Here is a 16,825-nt window from a genome sequence, read left to right on the forward strand (position 1 = left end):
TGCGGGGAGAAGGGAGTTACTTCGGCCCGCGGCTTGCGGGCTGGCCTGCTGGGGCTGCAGGACAGGCCTGGTTCCGCCCTGACCTCCACGGCCCCCGCCGGACCCCTCCTTCCCTCCGGGATGACGGCAGGCTCCCCAGCTTGCCCAGCTGCCACCCGAGGACCCCGGCCCTCCCGGGGTGCCCAGGCCTTTGGGGTGACCCGTGCACGGAAATCACGTTTGCTCCGTGATGTTCGTGCACGTTGGGTCATTTCAAGCACATCCTGAAAGACAGCAGAGCAGGGAGTGAGCACTTTTTCAGGTCACCTGGGAGCTGCAGGAGGGCGTCCCGCCATCGTCCTCCAGCTCAGGTGGGACAGACAGCTGGACAAGCCGGGCCCCTCCTGCCCCTGCCACTCACAGCACACGGGACAGCCGGGTGCCGGTCCCTCCCCACCCACCCCTTCCCGTGATGGCCCGTGACCTTCCTCGATCTCCTACGACCTCCCAGCCCACCCAGGCCCTGGCCCTTCTTCCGCTGGTTGCAGCGAATCCGTATGTCCAGAGATGGCCTGAGAGCCACGTGACTCCACGTCAGGTTGAAGCGGAAACATGTTTTTAAACAGCAGGGCTCACAGGTTTGGTGACTCAGCCAGGTTCTCAGTCAAGGGCAGGTTCTGGGCCTCTGGGGGATCTGGCATCATCTGGAGACACGTGCAGTCTTCACAGAGTGGGGGAGCCCGGGGTGGTGCTGAACACCCTGAGGTGCATAGGGCACCCCAGCCCCAGAGAAGGACCTGCTGGGACGTCCACGGGACCTCCGGGAGAAGGCCTGGGTCACAGCCACCTGTGGCAGAGGGCAGGTGGCTGTCTGGGAGGCCCCGTGGCCCGGGTAGCCTCACCTGTCAGCCCATCAGGGGCCCTTTTGGCCCTCAAGGAGGCCGCTGCTAACGGCAACACTGGATAGCAGAGTGAGGACCAGTTAGGGACTGGGAGTGACGGGGGTGGGGGGGGGTGGCCCCAGCCAGGAGTGGGGTGATGACCTACGCTCCATAACTGGACACCAAGCCCCTTTGGCCAGGAGTCCCCTACTGTCACCCTGGTGGCTCCTCGGGGATGCAGCTGCCTGGGGATCCCAAGCCCATCCCGTCTGCCATGGAGGGGGCGGCCGGGAGAAGCCCGACCCGGCCTGGGCTGAGGGCCCCCTTGCTGGGAAGTGGCTGGTTGGGGTGGGGGTGCGGGCGGGAGCCAGGAGGCCACCAGCCCCCGCCCTTGTCGCTAACTCGGCGAAGCCCGGGTAGCTGCCCGGATAGAGGCTCACGGGACTCTGGGCTCGGAGCGCAGGGGCCTCGTGGAGCGGAGTGGGCAAGGTCTAGCCCGTGCGGAGGGGCCCCCTTGTTTTCCAGGCGGATCCGGCTCCGCCACGGTCCCCCCGCCCGCCACACGGCGCTCCCTTCTGGAGAGCGGTGCCGCGTGCCTTTATTGACCTTTGCGAAGTCATAAACTGTGGCGTAATTACCCAGTGTTTACGATGTTGTGCCAGCAGTGTTCCAGCCCGGCTCGGGACGGGCCCTGGGGCCGCGCGCGGACCTGCCAGGCCGGGCGACGCCTCATTAATAGGCACATTAACGGGGATAATTGACTGGGAGCCAGCTGGACAGCGGCGAGGTGCTTGATGATGGACGTCTCGGGGCGGCGTTCGCAGCCTCAAGGAGAACAATAGAAGTGCCTCCTTTACTGCCCTCTTCCATAACACGCCTGCACGTCAGAGGAGCCGGGCTGTCGGGCCATCCCCAGGGCCCGGGATCGGTTCGGGAAGAACCCAGCCCCAGGGAAGGAAGCAGGGAGTGCCGCGGTCAGCTGGGCCTGGGCCCTCGGCTCCTTCTGTGCCCCTGCCTAAAGCCGGGCAGCCGCCGACATAACTGGGCACGTGGGGCGGCCAGCGGGGGGACGCCGGCCACGTGCTCATTCCCGGGGTGGGAGACGTAGGGTCGGAGCGGACAGGGGAGCCTTGCTTTGGAATGCAAGCTGGCGTGCTCTCCTTCAGGAACTCTCTGGGGAGGGTCTGTCCCCGGTCAGCCTTCTGGGCACAGCCCCCACCCACCCACACAGTACCTGCCGGTCCAGGTTAGAGGTCGGATCGGGGGCTCCCGGAGCCTCAGCCCCTCCCAAAGGGCAGGGTGAGCCCAGCTGCTGGGGACAGGGTCTGGGGACCAGCTGTGGAGCCCGTGACGACCGCTGGGGTCCCGGCCTTTGTGCCGGCCAGGCCAAGGGGAAGAGGCGAGCTCGGGCTCCCCCCGTAGGAGCCCCGGTGTGTGGTTCCTGGTGGGCAGCCCACCCCTGGGAGGCGTCCTCACCAAACGCTTTAGGTCAGGGCCCCCTGTGGCCTCATTATCAAGCCCCAAGAGACCTCTTTGAGCCCAGGTCACTCCACAGCAAAGGGCCTGGTCTCCCAAGCAGGAACGACCCAGGTTGTGGTCCCTTTTGCCTCAACCAAGCCTCCTCTCTGCTCTCACATTGAGAGGACCTGAGGACAGCCTCACGCCTTCAGGGTTTTCCGAAGTGTGCTGGAGATGACGCGATTTAGTCTGTGATGAAGTCTTTGAGGACAGCAGGGGTCCCCATGTGGTGGCTGATGCTCCGAGTGTGGGTGCAGGCTCTGGGCTCCACTCCCAGCCCCGGGGGGTTGGGGGACCCGCCAGCCTCCTGCCCCGGGTAGGGCTCGGTGCCGGGCACGTGTTCCAACTCTCTTTTCACCAGTAATTAATATTTAACGTGAAACGTGGACCTGAATCCTCTGAGCCCTGGTCCAGCCGTGTCGACGCTGAGGTCACCCCCCCAGCTGCAGGGTCGCGTGACTGGAGCACAGGTGTTGGCCGTGAGCTTCGGTTCCCGGCTTGTGGGGCAGCCCTGATCTCGGGGGACAGTCTCGTCAGGAAGCACGAGGAAAGAGGGCCAGCGGGGACCCTCTCTGTGGTGTGGCCGGAAGGCACTGGGGTTACGGTCCCCCCGTCCGCAGCCCTGTGCTGTTGGCTGGGGCCCAGGACCCCCCACGTGGTCCTCCCACACCCCCCATGCCCTTCACAGCACCTTTGAGGCCCTTTTGCTCTGGCTGAGCCAGCCCGGCCCCATGTGACCCAAGTCCAGCGGCCCCCGCACGCACGTCAGGCCTGTGCTCTCCTACTGACATCACATCCCGGGCCTGTTTCCTGACTCGCAGGCCACCCTGCACTTAGTGCTGAAACAGCACGGCTTTATTCTCTTACAGTTCTGCACGTTTCAGGCCCAGAAAGGGTCTCACTGAGCCAGAACCAAGGTGCGGGCAGGGCTGGATCTTTCTGGAAGCTCCAGGGGAGAATGTGCTCCTCGCCTTTCATGCATTTCCTGGCTGGTGGCCTCTGGATCCACCTCCAGGGGCATCTGTTGCCCCAGCCTCTGTGTGGGGTCACTGGGTCATTCCTCTGTGGTCAGATCCCCTGCATCTCCCTCCTACGGGGACCTGGGGTGACACGGGCCACCGGGATCATCCACATTCGAGGTGCCTAACCACGTGGGAGATATTCACCCTTTTGTGGGCAAGGGGGCCACCTGACACGTTCCAGGGTTTGGGAGGTGCACATCACTCCACCACTTTCCACCTGCTGCGTGAGGCTTGTTTCTAGGTCTGTCTGTGCTGTGAGTCCTGCCTTCTCTCCCTGGAGCCCGCTGGCGGCTGTGCCCTTCGGAGGGAGGTTCTGGGCCCGCCGCCCTCCACCGGCTGGCTCATGGTGGATGGGGACCTTCCCTCCGCCGTCCACGGCCTTCTCCCCGGGGCATCTGGTCTCCATGGTGGTGGCTCAGTCCAGACGGGGAAGAACGCTGCCTTGTCCCGCTGGCTCATTTCACAGATGGGGAGACTGAGGCTGCCCCCGCTGTTTGTCTGGTCTCTCTCAAGGCGAAAGGCTGTGTGGGGCTGTGGTTGCATGCATCCAGAGGTGTGGGGTGATTCCTGCTCCGGAGTCCTGCCCCCGGGCTTGGCATGGGCAGAGCCCGGGCGCCCTGGCTGGATGGCTGGCGTGGGGTCGGTAGCAGTTGTCAGGGCAGGGAGAACACAGCCTCCGGGGTGATGTCCCCAGTGGCCCCGGGCAGAGGTGGGCGTGGCTGGAGTCTAACTGGGTTCCTGGAGGCCTGGGTCGGCTCCAGGGGGTGGGAGGGGGCCAGGCCTTAACTGTGAAGGCCAGTGACCCCGTGCGGGCCCTGCACACGCCCCGTCGGCATTACTGAGCACAGCACACGGGCTGCAGAGGGCACATCGGGGGCATGTCCCTGTTGAAGCCACCAGCCCAGCCCAGACGGCGGCTGGCTCTGAAATCCCACGTCTCAAGGACCAGCCGCTGCCTCCGGGCACCGCCCTGTCCTCGGCAGGGTTGACGGCATTGGCAGTGACAGCGGGCAGGTCCCCAACACCCACATGGTGGCTGCCCCTGGCTCGCACAGCACGGCCCAGCCTGGCCCTCCCCCGGCCCGTGTCGGCAGGTGCAGACCCCTCAGGCCTGGGCGGGGGGAACGGGTAGGGGTGGCGAGGCACTGATTTTGATTTAAGGCCCGCTGTGGAGCCACCGGAGGGAACTTGACTAGAGAGGCTTTGATCTCCCTTCTGGAGGCCTGAAAAGCCTGCCTCGTAGCTGTAATCAAGGTATTATTCTCTTTTCCTTTTTATTACGGTCCCTCCACCTGCTCTTACCCAGATGAAAAGCCCAGCTCTTAGAGAGCCCAGCCCCAGCAGCGCTTAGAAGAGCCTGCGGGCGCTGGCGTCCTTGAGCGGACCCTCCTCTCTGAGCCGGGGAATGGTGAGGGGCCTCGTCCCTCCCTCCTGGTGCAGCCCGCCTGGAGGGACCCTTCCCGTGTTTTCAAACTTGACAGGTGGCCGAGGGACAGGACAGGCACTGGGCAGGGGTGAGCCGGCAGAACTTTCTGGAAGGGTGCATCTGGCTGTGCGAGGGGGCTGCCGTCTGCCCCTCTGTTCCCAGCCCGTCCAGCTTCTGGACTTGGGCAGGGGATGCAGCTCGGCGGGGGGGAGGACGGCCCAGGGGGTAGAGGGCAGGCAGTACGTGACGGGAGCAGGCTGGGCCAAGGTCGGCCGGCTCCGGGAGGCTTCCGCGAGATGTTTGACTTTGCTGGAAAAGACATAATTATATTTCACAGTTGTGTTAGCGGGGACAGCCAGGGGACACTGGGGCCGATCTGCAGAGCAGGGGCGAGCCAAGGGCTCCTCTTTAGGATGGGGAAGGAGCAGGTGTCCAGCTGTGACAGGCACCAGGACAACCCGTCCGTGCAGACGCATCCTGCCCCCCTCTCCCAAGTCCACACCCCCACCGTTGACCTTCCTGACACATTCCCTGCAAAGCTAAGCCAGGGCAGGAAGAGGCAGGCAACGTCGGGCCTGGCCGCTCGGTCTCCTGAGCTCATGCACAGTCTGGCTTTCCCGTCCCACCTCTGGTCTCACCCAGCCCTGGACTGGCTGTGAGGACGGAAGGGCCAGCCAGGGCCGAGGGCCCCTGACTCCCCGCTAGGCTGTTATCAGGGGCCGTCTCTGCAGACCGGGGCGTGCCAAGGCCTGAGCACAGGCCACATGGAGGCGTCCAGGCAGAGGGGCGGCATCCCCCCCACCCCCCAGTGCAGAGGTGGAGGGGACTGTCCCTTTGGAGATGGAGGCACACAGCTGAGGGTCTGCAGGGGCTGTGCGGGTGCGTGGCCATCCTGGGAGGTGTGGCTGGAAACAAAACAGGGCTGTGGAGAGACCCCTTGAGGCTCTGTGGGCGGTCAGAGCGGACTTGCTTCCAGCTGCTGAGTCCCGTGGGAGGGAGCCTACGGCCCCTACGGGGGCTCCTTGGGAAAGCCTGGTGTGCGTGCACGCGTGTGTGTGCGTCTGGGCCGTGAGTGCACACGCCCCGACGGAGCAGCGGCTTTGTGGCCCGCACCTGGGCTCCCGGGCCCCCAGCGACCCTGCGGGCGCTCTGGAGCTGCTCTGCCTCTTGGTCTCAGGAGCCTGGTGGCCCTGCCCCCTGCTCTGCACCAGCGTCCCCTCGCCCGTGCGCTGGGGCCTCTGTCACACTGTCTTCTGAGCAGGTGCCTCCTGGCACCAGGGGCCGGAGCTGCGGAGCGGCTGGGGCTGGCCACCCTCGCACGGCCACAGATGTCCCCTCCTCCGTAAGGTCCCGGTTTCACTCACCGTCTCGCAGGCTGGTCCCCGTGCCCGTGAGCAGAGGGCTGTCCTGGGTGATCCGCGGCACGCATTTACCTGGCTCCTGTGATAGAGAACTGGATGCCGGCTTCAGTGCTCGGGAGCCCCCTTCCCCGCGGGGGGCAGGACCCAAGCTGGGGGGGTGGGGTGGCTGTCGGACAAGGTGCAAGCCCTGTGACTGGGCGAAGTCGTGAGGCGGGCGCAGTAGGAGGTGGACGGTGACTGGTCGTGAAGGAGGACGGTTATGGCAGGTGCACTTAGTGAAAGTCACCGGATGTCCTGCGGCCCCTCCCCCCCCCCACGAGAGCCGGTGACCTGCCCCTTGAGGGAGGAGGCGCTGACCTGGCCCTCCCACGCTGCGGGGGGCGGGGGAGCAGGTGCTTTCTGCCAAGGTGGACGTCGTGCGGGTGACAAACCGCGGAAGGTGTTACTGTGACTGCTGTAGCTCAAACACAGAGGCTGTCCTACTCCCATCGGGTTTTATACTTTTTTCCGTGTATTTTCATCCTACTTAATGTGTGCCCGGGACACAGCTGCACGTCGGTCCTCGCTGGTGCAGCCTCTGGCGGGCTCTCCGCGGTGGGACGTTGGCAGGGCTGTCCGTGGTGGTAACGGGAGAGGCAGGTGCACAGGAGGGACGCCCAGGGCTCTGTCCTCCACATGCCTGTCCGGTCGGGCCACACCCCAACACTCACAGGAGTCTGCGGTTTGGGGACGGCACCAGCGTGTGCCCAGGATGCCCTGTGGCCAAGTGGGCGTCCGCACCCTCGTCCTCGGGCAGTGGCAAAGGGCACCTCGGCACCCGGGGAGCAGCTCACCCGCATTGGGAGTGAAGCCAGTTGTGAACTTGGGGGCCCTTGGCTGGGGGAAGGTGTGCATCCTTGGTGCCTGCAGGGTCTGACCATGGAGTCCAGAGCGGATTTGGGTCCCCTGGGGACCCCGAGGTAGGCTCTGGCACGGCTCGCCTTCAGGATGCTCTCGTGGTCCTTCAGGGACCAGGCTCGGGGGCTGGGTGGTGGCGGCCCTTCACTGGGACCGTGCTGGGGACCTGGAGGGGCTGCTGTCCAGCCTGGTCTGACTCTGGGCACATGTGAGACTTGGCAGCCCAGGACACGGGGGCTCTGGCTCAGGGGGCCTCTGCCCGTGCTGGCCAGGGCCCCGGACACCCAGGAGGCCCCGAGGGGCCAAACGCAAGATGTGTCCCACTGGTGCTTCCTTGCACGTCCCTGCCCTGAGTGCCAGGGCCCCCGGTCAGGGTCCACCGGCGTGTGATGCATGTCCGTGGGCTGTTTCTGTAAAATCCGGGCAGAATGCTCACCTTGTGGGGAGTTGTTGGGGTCCAGTCCAGCCCAGAGCCGGCACCTCAGGTGACCATGGCAGTGAGTGGGACCCACAGCGGGCTCTTAGCCTCTGGGGTCCGGTAGGTGTCCCCAGCCCCTTCCCCTGGGGCCACGTGCAGCCGCCTGGCGGGGCTCCAGCCCTCGGCCAGTGCAGCAGAGAGGCCCGGAGTTGAGCTTAGCCGTGGCCCCCGGTGCCGGAGCTGGGACACCGTTTCCAGGCACAGTCCCGGCCTCCTCGGTGCTGGCACGCCCTCCGAGGCCCTGCTCTGAAGGACCCACCCACGGGGCCTCCTGACGTTCTGGACGCGAGAGAGCTCTGGTGGCAAGAGAAAACCCGTCCCTGGTCCTCTTGTGGGTTCCTCCCTGACTGTTGCTGTCCTGGGCCCTGGGAGCCTCCGGTCCCTGGTGGGGTCCCTGCACATCGGTCCTTGGCGGGGGGACAGTCAGGCCTGGCTCGGCCACCAGCAGGTGTTTATGCCCAGCCGGAGGTCAGAGCTGGCCCGAGCGGGCAGTGAGGCCCGCCAGCGCCCTCGTCCCCTGCACACCTGGTGGGACAGGCGGCTTGGGCTCACTTACAACCGGGGCTGGTTTACCTCAGTAAGCCCTGCAGTGGGGGCCGCTCCCAAGGCCCCCTTTCCCGGGGCTCAGAGCCCACCGGCCAGGGCAGGCCGGGCAGGATGGCTCCCACCTTCTTCTCTGTCCCTGCCCTGCGAGTCTCGAGGTGTCTGAACCCACAGGCGGGGGCAAGTCTCCTTGAACTTCGTTCCACGTGTATCCACCTGCTCTGAGCGGGATGTGCGGCCCCGTCGGCGGGGGCGGGCCCCCCTGCTGCCCTCAGAGCCTCAGGAGCCAGGGTGTTGGGAGGGGCCGGCAGGGCCTGGGGAGGGTGTAGGCCTGGGGGCCCCGGGAGCCGGGTGGACTGAGATAGACACCGGATCTGGGCCGGCCGTGCGCTTGCTGGCTCGGCACTTACTGCCTGTGGGAGGGCAGTGGGGTCCCGACCACAAACTAGAACCCTGAGTGGAAGAGAGTGACCTCGGAGCTCTGAAGTGCATCTGCCCGGAGCTGGCTGCTAGAGGGGACCCAGGTGGGCCACAGATGGTATCTGAGCTCCAAATGGCCGGTGTGGCCCGCCGCGGGCGGGGCCAGCCGGCTGCCTGCCCTCTGACCCCTGCCCCGAGCGTGGGCACAGCTTGGATGAGATGCTGTGGGTTCCCGCCAGGCTGGGTGGGACTCAGCTCCCCCCCCCGGCCGGTGCGGACGGACGGGCCCGACAAGCTTGTTGAGCGATAGCTTCGGTGCGTCCGCGGTGGGTTCCGGGGGCTCAGCGGCAGATGGCCGCGCCTGAGTCCTGGTGGGCGGTGGGTCCGTACCCACACGTTCGGGTCGCGGCCTGAATTCCGTGGCTGACCCCCAAAACAGACAGGCAGGGCCGAGTGGAGGGCCGGCTGCCGCCCAGGCCGGGCTGATTGTTCTCCGCGACGCTGAGCGTCCTCGCCGTGTGCGGTGGCCACTCCTTTGGCACCTGGTCTCCGTACTCAGCCGTGTGAGCTGCCGGCGGGATCCAGCGCGGGGGGTACAAGCAGCATCGGGAGTGGTGGGACGCTGTCCCCGCTGAGCCGCAAAGCGCCTCGCGTCTCTCTGCGCCTCCGTTTGGGGCCCGTCTGCCGACGCGCTGGGACCCTGTGCCCTTCCGGCCCCTTGTGGGACCTGCTGTTTGCAGGTGTCCACACAGGGTGCTGGGGCCCAGGTCTGGGTCCGTGCACGGCGAGGTGGAGCCCCAGGGGACGGGGGCTGGCCACGGTTGACGTGTCTGTGGGTCAGCCCGAATTGGGGGATGGAAAGTAAGATGGGGAACCTGGAAGAGGGGCGGCCAGGGCAGCCGAGGCAAGGGGGTGGGCGCACGGAGAGGCACCGGTCTGGGCGCCGCAGGGGAACCCCGCGTCTGGTCGGCTGGCGATAAGTTAACGAGCCGGGGGCACCCCTCTCCGGAAGACAGCCAGCCGTGAAGGGTATGCACCCCCAGATCGTTGCAAACCGGGCATTTCTGGGTTCTCAGAGGGGGAGCTTTGTTTCCTTCCTTTCGTAGGTCGGATGGGGTCCCCAAGAGCTACGCTCGGGTCCTCACCTCCTGTGAGTGTGGCCTCGTCGGGCGGTGGGGTCTCTGCAGCTGTGCTCACCTTATGATGAGGTCATGCGAGCGGGCTTCTGTCCAGGTGGCAGGTGACTCGTAAGAGCAGAGGCACGGAGCGCTGCCTGGTGAGGAAGGAGGCGGAGGCCGGCCCGATGCGGCTGCCACCAGGACCCGCCACCCCCGGACGCCGGGAGAGGCAGGAAGGACCGTCCCCGGCAGCCCTCGGGGGCCCCCTGCCCACACCCGCGTGTCAGACGTGCAGCCTGCACACAGGGGCGAGTGACAGGCTGCGGTTCGGGCCTCCCTCCCGTCTCCGGTTCCTTCCCAGGGCGGCCCGGAAGCTGACCCGCCATCAGAGGCATCTGCCGTGGGCTGCGTGTCGGTGTGGAAGCGTGTCCGCCTGGGGGGCCCTGGCAGTCTCGTCATCTGCCGGCACCACCGGTGCCCGGGGCGTGGGCCGCAGCTGTGGCATGTGGGGGCGACCGTGCCAGCCTGACCGCCGCTGATTGCTGGGCCGTCGGGGTGACGGGCGCTTTGGGTCGCAGAGACCCCGTCGGCCCCCCTGCTGTGGCCCCGAGTCCCGATGTGCCCGGCAGCGTCTCTCGTGGCCCTGGTGCTCGTGCTGGAACGTGGGCCGGTTAACGCCTTAGGTGAGGAGTCGCGTGGCTGGCTGGCGCCTCACTTCGCAACTGGGACTCACGGTGTCCAGGGGTCCTTCACCCCGCACCCGTGCGACTCCCCCAGGAAACCTCGTGTGCCGTCCGACAGGCTCTGGGTAGCGGGCCTGGGGTCACTGCACGCAGCCCTCTGAGTCCGCGGCTGGCGCGTCTGGTGCCTCCCGGTTCTCACGCACACACGGCACCCCCAGGGCTCGAGGGTGTGCTTCCTGTTTGCACCCGGCTCGCGGCTTGGCTGGGGACCTACAGGTGACAAAAAGGCAGGAGCGATGTTGTGCAGTGAGCTGCCTGGAGGGCCCGGGGGACTGCCTGGAGGAGGGGCCCGAGGCGACAGCAGGCACGTGGACAGTGAAGGACAGCAGGGCTGAGAAGCGCCACCCAGGAGCCCCCGGGATCCCCCTGCTTTCCCCTGCAGGGTGGGAGCCACCCCCACCCCACCTGCCCCACCGGCCCGTCTCCTGGCGGTCGCTTCTTCGCGGTTCCCTTATCCTGTGATCCAGCATGCGGGCCCCGTCCCCACGCTGTCCCGTTTCCCAGCCGGGCCCCGCGTGACACGTATCTGTAGGAGCTGGTCCTCCTGGCTCCCCAGGGTGCTGTGCGGTCTGCTTTGCTCACAGCATGGTTGCGGGACCCAGCGACACCAACGGCATTCGGTAGGTGCTTACTATTTGCCGAGGGACTGGGAGAGCGAGAACGTGAGTGCGCAGAGCCTCTGGTGGTTCTCCAGAGTGGTCACGCGGGTGGAGGCTGCGGCTGGGTGGCCGGGGTGGAGGGGCAGCGGGGGCCCAGCCCAGGGACGCACCGGTGCTGCACCGGCCGAGCTGGGGACGGCCTCCGGTCGGCACGGGGCGAGGTGGCCGGTCTCTGGCTGGACGGCCCTCCGTGCAGAGCTGACGCCGTCCCGGCGAATGTTCTCGGGGGGTCGGGGGGGGGCCGTGCCAGGTTTCACAGAAGTGACAGCCTGCAGAAGGCAGGTTCCCCTCTGCTGGGACGTTGGCGGCACGGGCACCCTTTCCGTGACTCGGGGACCACAGGGGAGGAGGAAGCCACCCCAACTTGTCGTCGCCTTCGAAGGAAACCTGTCCCTTCTCTGGACACTGCTGGCCCAGGGGTGGACCAAGGACAGCCCCGTGCCCTGGGGTGGCCAGTATTTAGGGATCAGGGCAGTGTCCACGTGGGAAGGCAGGAGTGAGGGGCGCATCCAGGTAACCTGTGTGTACCTGTGTGTGCGTGCCTGCACGGGACACGTGTGCAACGTATGAGCGCCGTCTGTGTACCTGGGTGGGCGTGGATGGGTCACACGTGTGCTGTGTGGGCGTCTCCCCGTACCCGCCCGTGTGGCTCCTGCCCTTGGCACCTTCACGCCTGAGTCCGGCTCGCGTGAACCCGTGTGAGGTGCGTTCCGTGCCCACCTTCTGGGCGTGTGCGGGCGTGTCTGTGTCTGTGCGTGCACCTGACTGCGTCCTTGTGCAGCGTGCCTGCTCTCAGCCCCGTGCTGATGGGGGGGAGGCTCCCCTGCGATGTGGCGGGTGCGCAGCCGTTAACACAGCTGGGAGTGCGTCTTGGCCGGCGCAGGGGCCAGCGTGGGCTCGGATCTCTGTGCTCTGGGCGGTCTGGCTGCTTCCATCAGAGCCCCGACAGCGAGGCTCGGCCCCTTCATCTCCGGCGTGACGGACGGGGCCACAGTTAATTTCCTGTCTGCCCAGGCAGGGCCTCGAGCGTCCGCGTGCAGAGGCAGAGGCGGCTGGGCTGACCCGGCGCCAGCCCCATACGGCGTGTTTCTGACGGCGTCCTTCGCGAGTTTGAGACGGGCGCTCCGGGCGGGCAGCCTGCCTCCCGCGGCCGCTGGGGCCCCTCCGCGGGCGGGAGGGCTGGGACGCTCGGCCCCCCGCCTCGGCCACTCAGCCCACGCCCGTGCCTCTCTTGCAGGTCAGCTGGCCGCCGGCACCTGTGAGATTGTGACCCTGGACCGCGACAGCAGCCAGCCCAGGAGGACGATCGCCCGGCAGACGGCTCGCTGTGCCTGCAGAAAGGGGCAGATCGCGGGCACCACGAGAGCCCGGCCCGCCTGCGTGGACGGTAAGAGCCCTCGGTCGCGACCCCTTCGAAGGCCCGGGCGGCTGGGGTCCAGCGGACACAGCCCGGCCCCCACCACCGGGAACGCCTGTGGAAACCGCCAGCTGTCTGGGCCTGGCCTCAGGCAGGACGGTCCTGATGGGGCGCTCGGTGCCCGGACGGTGTTGGTGTCTCTGTGTGTGTGGAGTTTGGGGTGCTGTGGGGGGCAGGGAGTCACGGGCCCAGGCGGGGACCGTGGCCCCTCAGTGTCACTGCGGGAGGAAGGGGTGCAGGCCGACAGCCCTGGACGCCGTTATATCCCTCACATGTAGTTTCTGGGGGAGGCCACCCACTCAGTGACCCACGTCAGGACCCCATCCCCCTCGGGCTCTGAGAGCGGGGAGGTGGTGAGGCCTCCCCATGGCCAGCGGGCTGTCCGGCCTCTGAGATGTGCCACATTAACATCCTCGCGGGACGAGGGCCCAAGCACCTTGTGTGAGGCGGTACCTTCGGGGATGGTCTTTGAAACAGAATCGCAAATACTCTTAGAAGCAGAGGGGAGCCTTTGCAGTGCCCGTCACCCTGGTAGATGGGCCTCTGTGTGCGGTCCGGGGTGAGACCTGGCATCCGCGGGCAGGCGAGCATCGGGGCCGGGCCGGAGCCCCGTGACCGGAGCAGGCGGCCTAGGGGGTGCTCCTGTGGCCAGGCCAATGGCGGCCTCGTGTGTCGGAGCTGCTTGGGGTGGGGGGACCCCATGCAGGGTGTTCTGGGGGGGGCTGCAGGAGGTGTGGTCACAGCCTGACAAGGTGGTGGGGTCCCAGGGCTCAGCCGTGCCCTTCCTTCCCTGACAGCCTCTGCACGGGGCTCTGGGCACCTCCTCCCTGGTTCGGATCAGCGGCTTCTGTGTGGGAGCCCGCTTCCTGCCCAACCAGGATACTGCGGTAATGACCATCCCCACTGCCCTCGGTGCTCGGGATGGTCACCTGAGGAAGGATGGCCGTGGGAGCCTGGGGCCGGGACACCTGGAGTAGTTGGAGCACCTGAGCTCAGTTCATTGGCGGGGGTTTGGGCCCTCAGGAGTAGGGATGTTAGCATCCCCAGGGGTGGGCTTTTGGATGGGCCGGCGGCCCCAGGGGGTTCCTGGAGCCTCAAGGCACCAGGAAGGGGTCAGCAGAGCCATGAGGTCACTTTGGGGGATGGAGACTGACCAGGTGGGGACCTCTGCCCCTGGTGTCACCGGTGAGCCTGTCCCCGGCCTGTCTGGGGCGTGGTGGGGCAGTGAGTCGGCTCGGGAGCTGCAGGCCCAGCCCACCCACACCCGGTCGCCCTTTGGGGCTGAGCGGGCTGCTTGGGCCTGGCCCGGGGGGCCCGCGGTACGAGGTCCCTGGAGGCCCAGTGGGGCTCCCGGCTGACCCCACCCCAGGGCCCATTTGACTGTCTCTGGCCCCTGTGGCCACGTGCCGCCAGCCCTGAGGGGCTCCTTGGGAACGCGGGGGCACTTTGGAGAAGGTGGCAGAGGGGCTGACCCTGCCCGTGGGGGGCTGGAGGCAAGTGGGGGCATCTTGAGGACCTGGTGCTCAGAGGGGCTCGTCGCGGGAGCCGGGTTTGTTTTTAAGAACCGTCGTCTGGGGGCGCCTGGGTGGCGCAGTCGGTTAAGCGTCCGACTTCAGCCAGGTCACGATCTCGCGGTCCGGGAGTTCGAGCCCCGCGTCAGGCTCTGGGCTGATGGCTCAGAGCCTGGAGCCTGTTTCCGATTCTGTGTCTCCCTCTCTCTCTGCCCCTCCCCCGTTCACGCTCTGTCTCTCTCTGTCCCAAAAATAAATAAACATTGAAAAAAAAAAAAAAAAAGAACCGTCGGTGGGCGTCCCATAAAAGGCGTGCAATTGAGCGAGCAGGGGGGTACCTGTGCCTTGGGGCAGTGTCCGTTCTGGAACTCGGTGCAGCCCAGCTCAGGTGCTCGGTGAATTCGGGCCGGGGCGGCCTCCCTGACTCCCAGGGAGCTGCATTTGTACCCTAGCAACCCCCCCGCCCCGCCCCCGGCTCCCGAAACAGGATCAGACTCCCAGTGACGCACACCTTCTTGCTGATGCTCATCGATCCTTCCCAGGGACGGGCGCGGGGCGCGGGACGAGGGGCGTGGGGCGAGGGGCCCCCTCCTCGCTAGCCCCGCGAGCCTGCAGGGAGAGTTGGGGTCCGAAGTGCTTCCTAATCGAATCCGGGTCTGCTCATCTGAAACCACGTTCTCTCCCCTCTCCCGCGAGCCTTCCCGCGCCTCAGGGGCCGTGTCCCAGAGACCCGAATTAAAACCTGGCCGCTTCCAGGGGAGGACAGACAAATTCGTTGGCGTTCTGCTTCTGCACAGTGGGCATTTTCTCCGCTGCCGTCTAATTTAATTTTTGCTTTTCTATTTCCCTGCTCTGGGTGCATAATAAGTTTCCTCACGTGTGCCTTGTGGCTGCTGCAGAGAAACCTTGAGCCTTCTCGGTGGGTGGGATCCGGCACGAGCAGGGTCAGTGGGGTGGTCTGTGCTGACCCTGCTGTGTGCTCGGCAGGGAGCCTGGAGTCCTGGAGCACCCCCGCGTCTGTCCACCTGTTCATTCATTCGTCCATTCATTCACGCTCTCGTACGTTCAGATACGGGGTGTGCTCTTGAGTGATTGACGCTTGAGATACCTAATACCTAGAACATACAGTGCTGTGGGCTGGGGTCCAGACTGTGGGGCAGGGGCTGCGGGACCTCAGAGCACAGCCGTCCCTTCGTGTCCGGGACCTTGGCAAAGTTACTTCCACAAGGGGGCATTTGAGTAGGGTATTGAGGGATGAAGAGGAGCTCGCCAGGGAAGCTTTTCTTCCTGAAAGGAGGGTGCTTGTGGCAGGAGGGGGGACTCCTGGCCGTGTCTGCAGGTGCACGTTCTCACGCACAAATACAGGGGATGCGGCTCACCTCGGGGGCCGCCCCAGGTCGTGGATGCCGCGGCCGCGGCTCTGGGAAGCCACGAGCTCCCCTGTGCCCCTCAGTGGACACGTGCGGGCCGGGTGCCTCCGCAGGGCTGCCGTGTCGCAGCCCTGCCCGGCACGAGCAGGCAGCCGCGATGCCCGCGGTCCTTCCCATTGAGGCAGGGTCTTGCTTTGTAAGTGGAGGCCCTGCCTCCCCTCAGCTGACTTCTCCAGAAACGCTTTGGAAAGGAATCGAAGTAAAGAAAGCAGGTGATGCCAGGGTCGGGTGCAGGCGGTCGGAGCAGAGAGGGCTGTTTCTAAAGCAGCCCTGCCCGCAGCCGGGGGGGCAGAAGGAGAGGGGCCCCTGGGCGTCTGGGGGAGGAGGCAGGGCAGTGTCTGTTGTGAGGCCCGGGGCCCGCCGGAGGAGGAGGAGGGTGACCTGGGCTGTCGTGATGTCTGGAGAGGCTTTGGGGAGTCATGGCTGCCTTCAGCGCATGGTCGGCTGGGCTCTCCCGGGGCCCTGGGGGTGACCCTGGTGGTGACGCAGTTCACCGGTGGCACCCGCTGGGAGCCCACCTGCCTTCCAGGTGACCTGGCCCTTCACTCCCGAGCAGGGATGCACCACGTCATGTGCCTGCACGTGAAGTTCGGAACTTGTAACACGCTCTCCTGTCCATGGGAGCCCGGGACGCCGGAAGCCCCAGGTACGGAGTGGAGATGTCTGGTCTGTGATTCGCTGTGCCCTCACCGTCGGGCGCCGGTGGGCTGGGCCCCCGCCTTCATCCACAGACTGGACATCGGCAGGCTCTGCACGTGAGATACGGTGTGCAAACGGCTTCCTAAGCTGCTACCTGCTCCGCCCAACTTAGGGAACCACCGCCCCTCCCCCTTTACGCTGTGTCCAGCAGCAGGTGATCCCCGGGTCCCGGACGCGGCCTTGAGGGCCTCCGCCGAGGAAGCACAGAGCAGGGACAAGCATCTGGGTGCGTTTGCTTGCGGACAGCTGCTGAGGTTCCGGATGAGGACGGGGTCCTCCGTCCGGGAGGAGGTGAAGGTCCAGGAATGAAGCCTCCCGTATTCTGTCAGCTGGTCGTTGACAAGCGTTTCCAGACCGTTCGGCGGGGAAAGCGTCGTCTTCTCAACACGTGGCGCCGTGACCCCTGGAAGCCGCATGCACGGCCGTGGAGCGGGACCCGCCGTGTACAGAAGTTAACGTGACCCAGATCAGAGGCTGAACCCGTAGACGGCTTACAAGAAGATGGGGGTGAACCTTCGCGATCTGGATTTGGCAAAGGATTCTTAGATCTGACACCAGAGGCACGAGCAAAAAGAGAAAAGAGAAGAGAAGGTAAACGTGACTTCACCAAAACTCTGGTGCTTCCGAGGACACGGTCGAGGAAGCGAAAAGACAGTCCACCAAGTGGGAGCGAATATTTGCAAATAACGATCACGGACTTGTCTGCAGAACACACAAAGAACT

The 16,825-nt window shown here is 66.1% G+C and overlaps 1 protein-coding gene across 2 annotated transcripts in view; it reads left to right on the plus strand.

The window, feature by feature from the left end:
• TAFA5 (TAFA chemokine like family member 5) overlaps window positions 1-16,825 on the plus strand; it is a 193,449-nt gene that overhangs the window by 102,460 nt on the left and 74,164 nt on the right. For both annotated transcript variants that reach the window (XM_047866371.1, XM_047866372.1), the window contains exon 2: window positions 12,283-12,432. In XM_047866371.1, the coding sequence (XP_047722327.1) occupies window positions 12,283-12,432 (150 nt within the window). The remainder of the gene's footprint in view (window positions 1-12,282; window positions 12,433-16,825) is intronic.

The sequence above is a fragment of the Prionailurus viverrinus genome, chromosome B4 (assembly GCF_022837055.1).
Source record: "Prionailurus viverrinus isolate Anna chromosome B4, UM_Priviv_1.0, whole genome shotgun sequence".
NCBI lineage: Eukaryota > Metazoa > Chordata > Mammalia > Carnivora > Felidae > Prionailurus > Prionailurus viverrinus.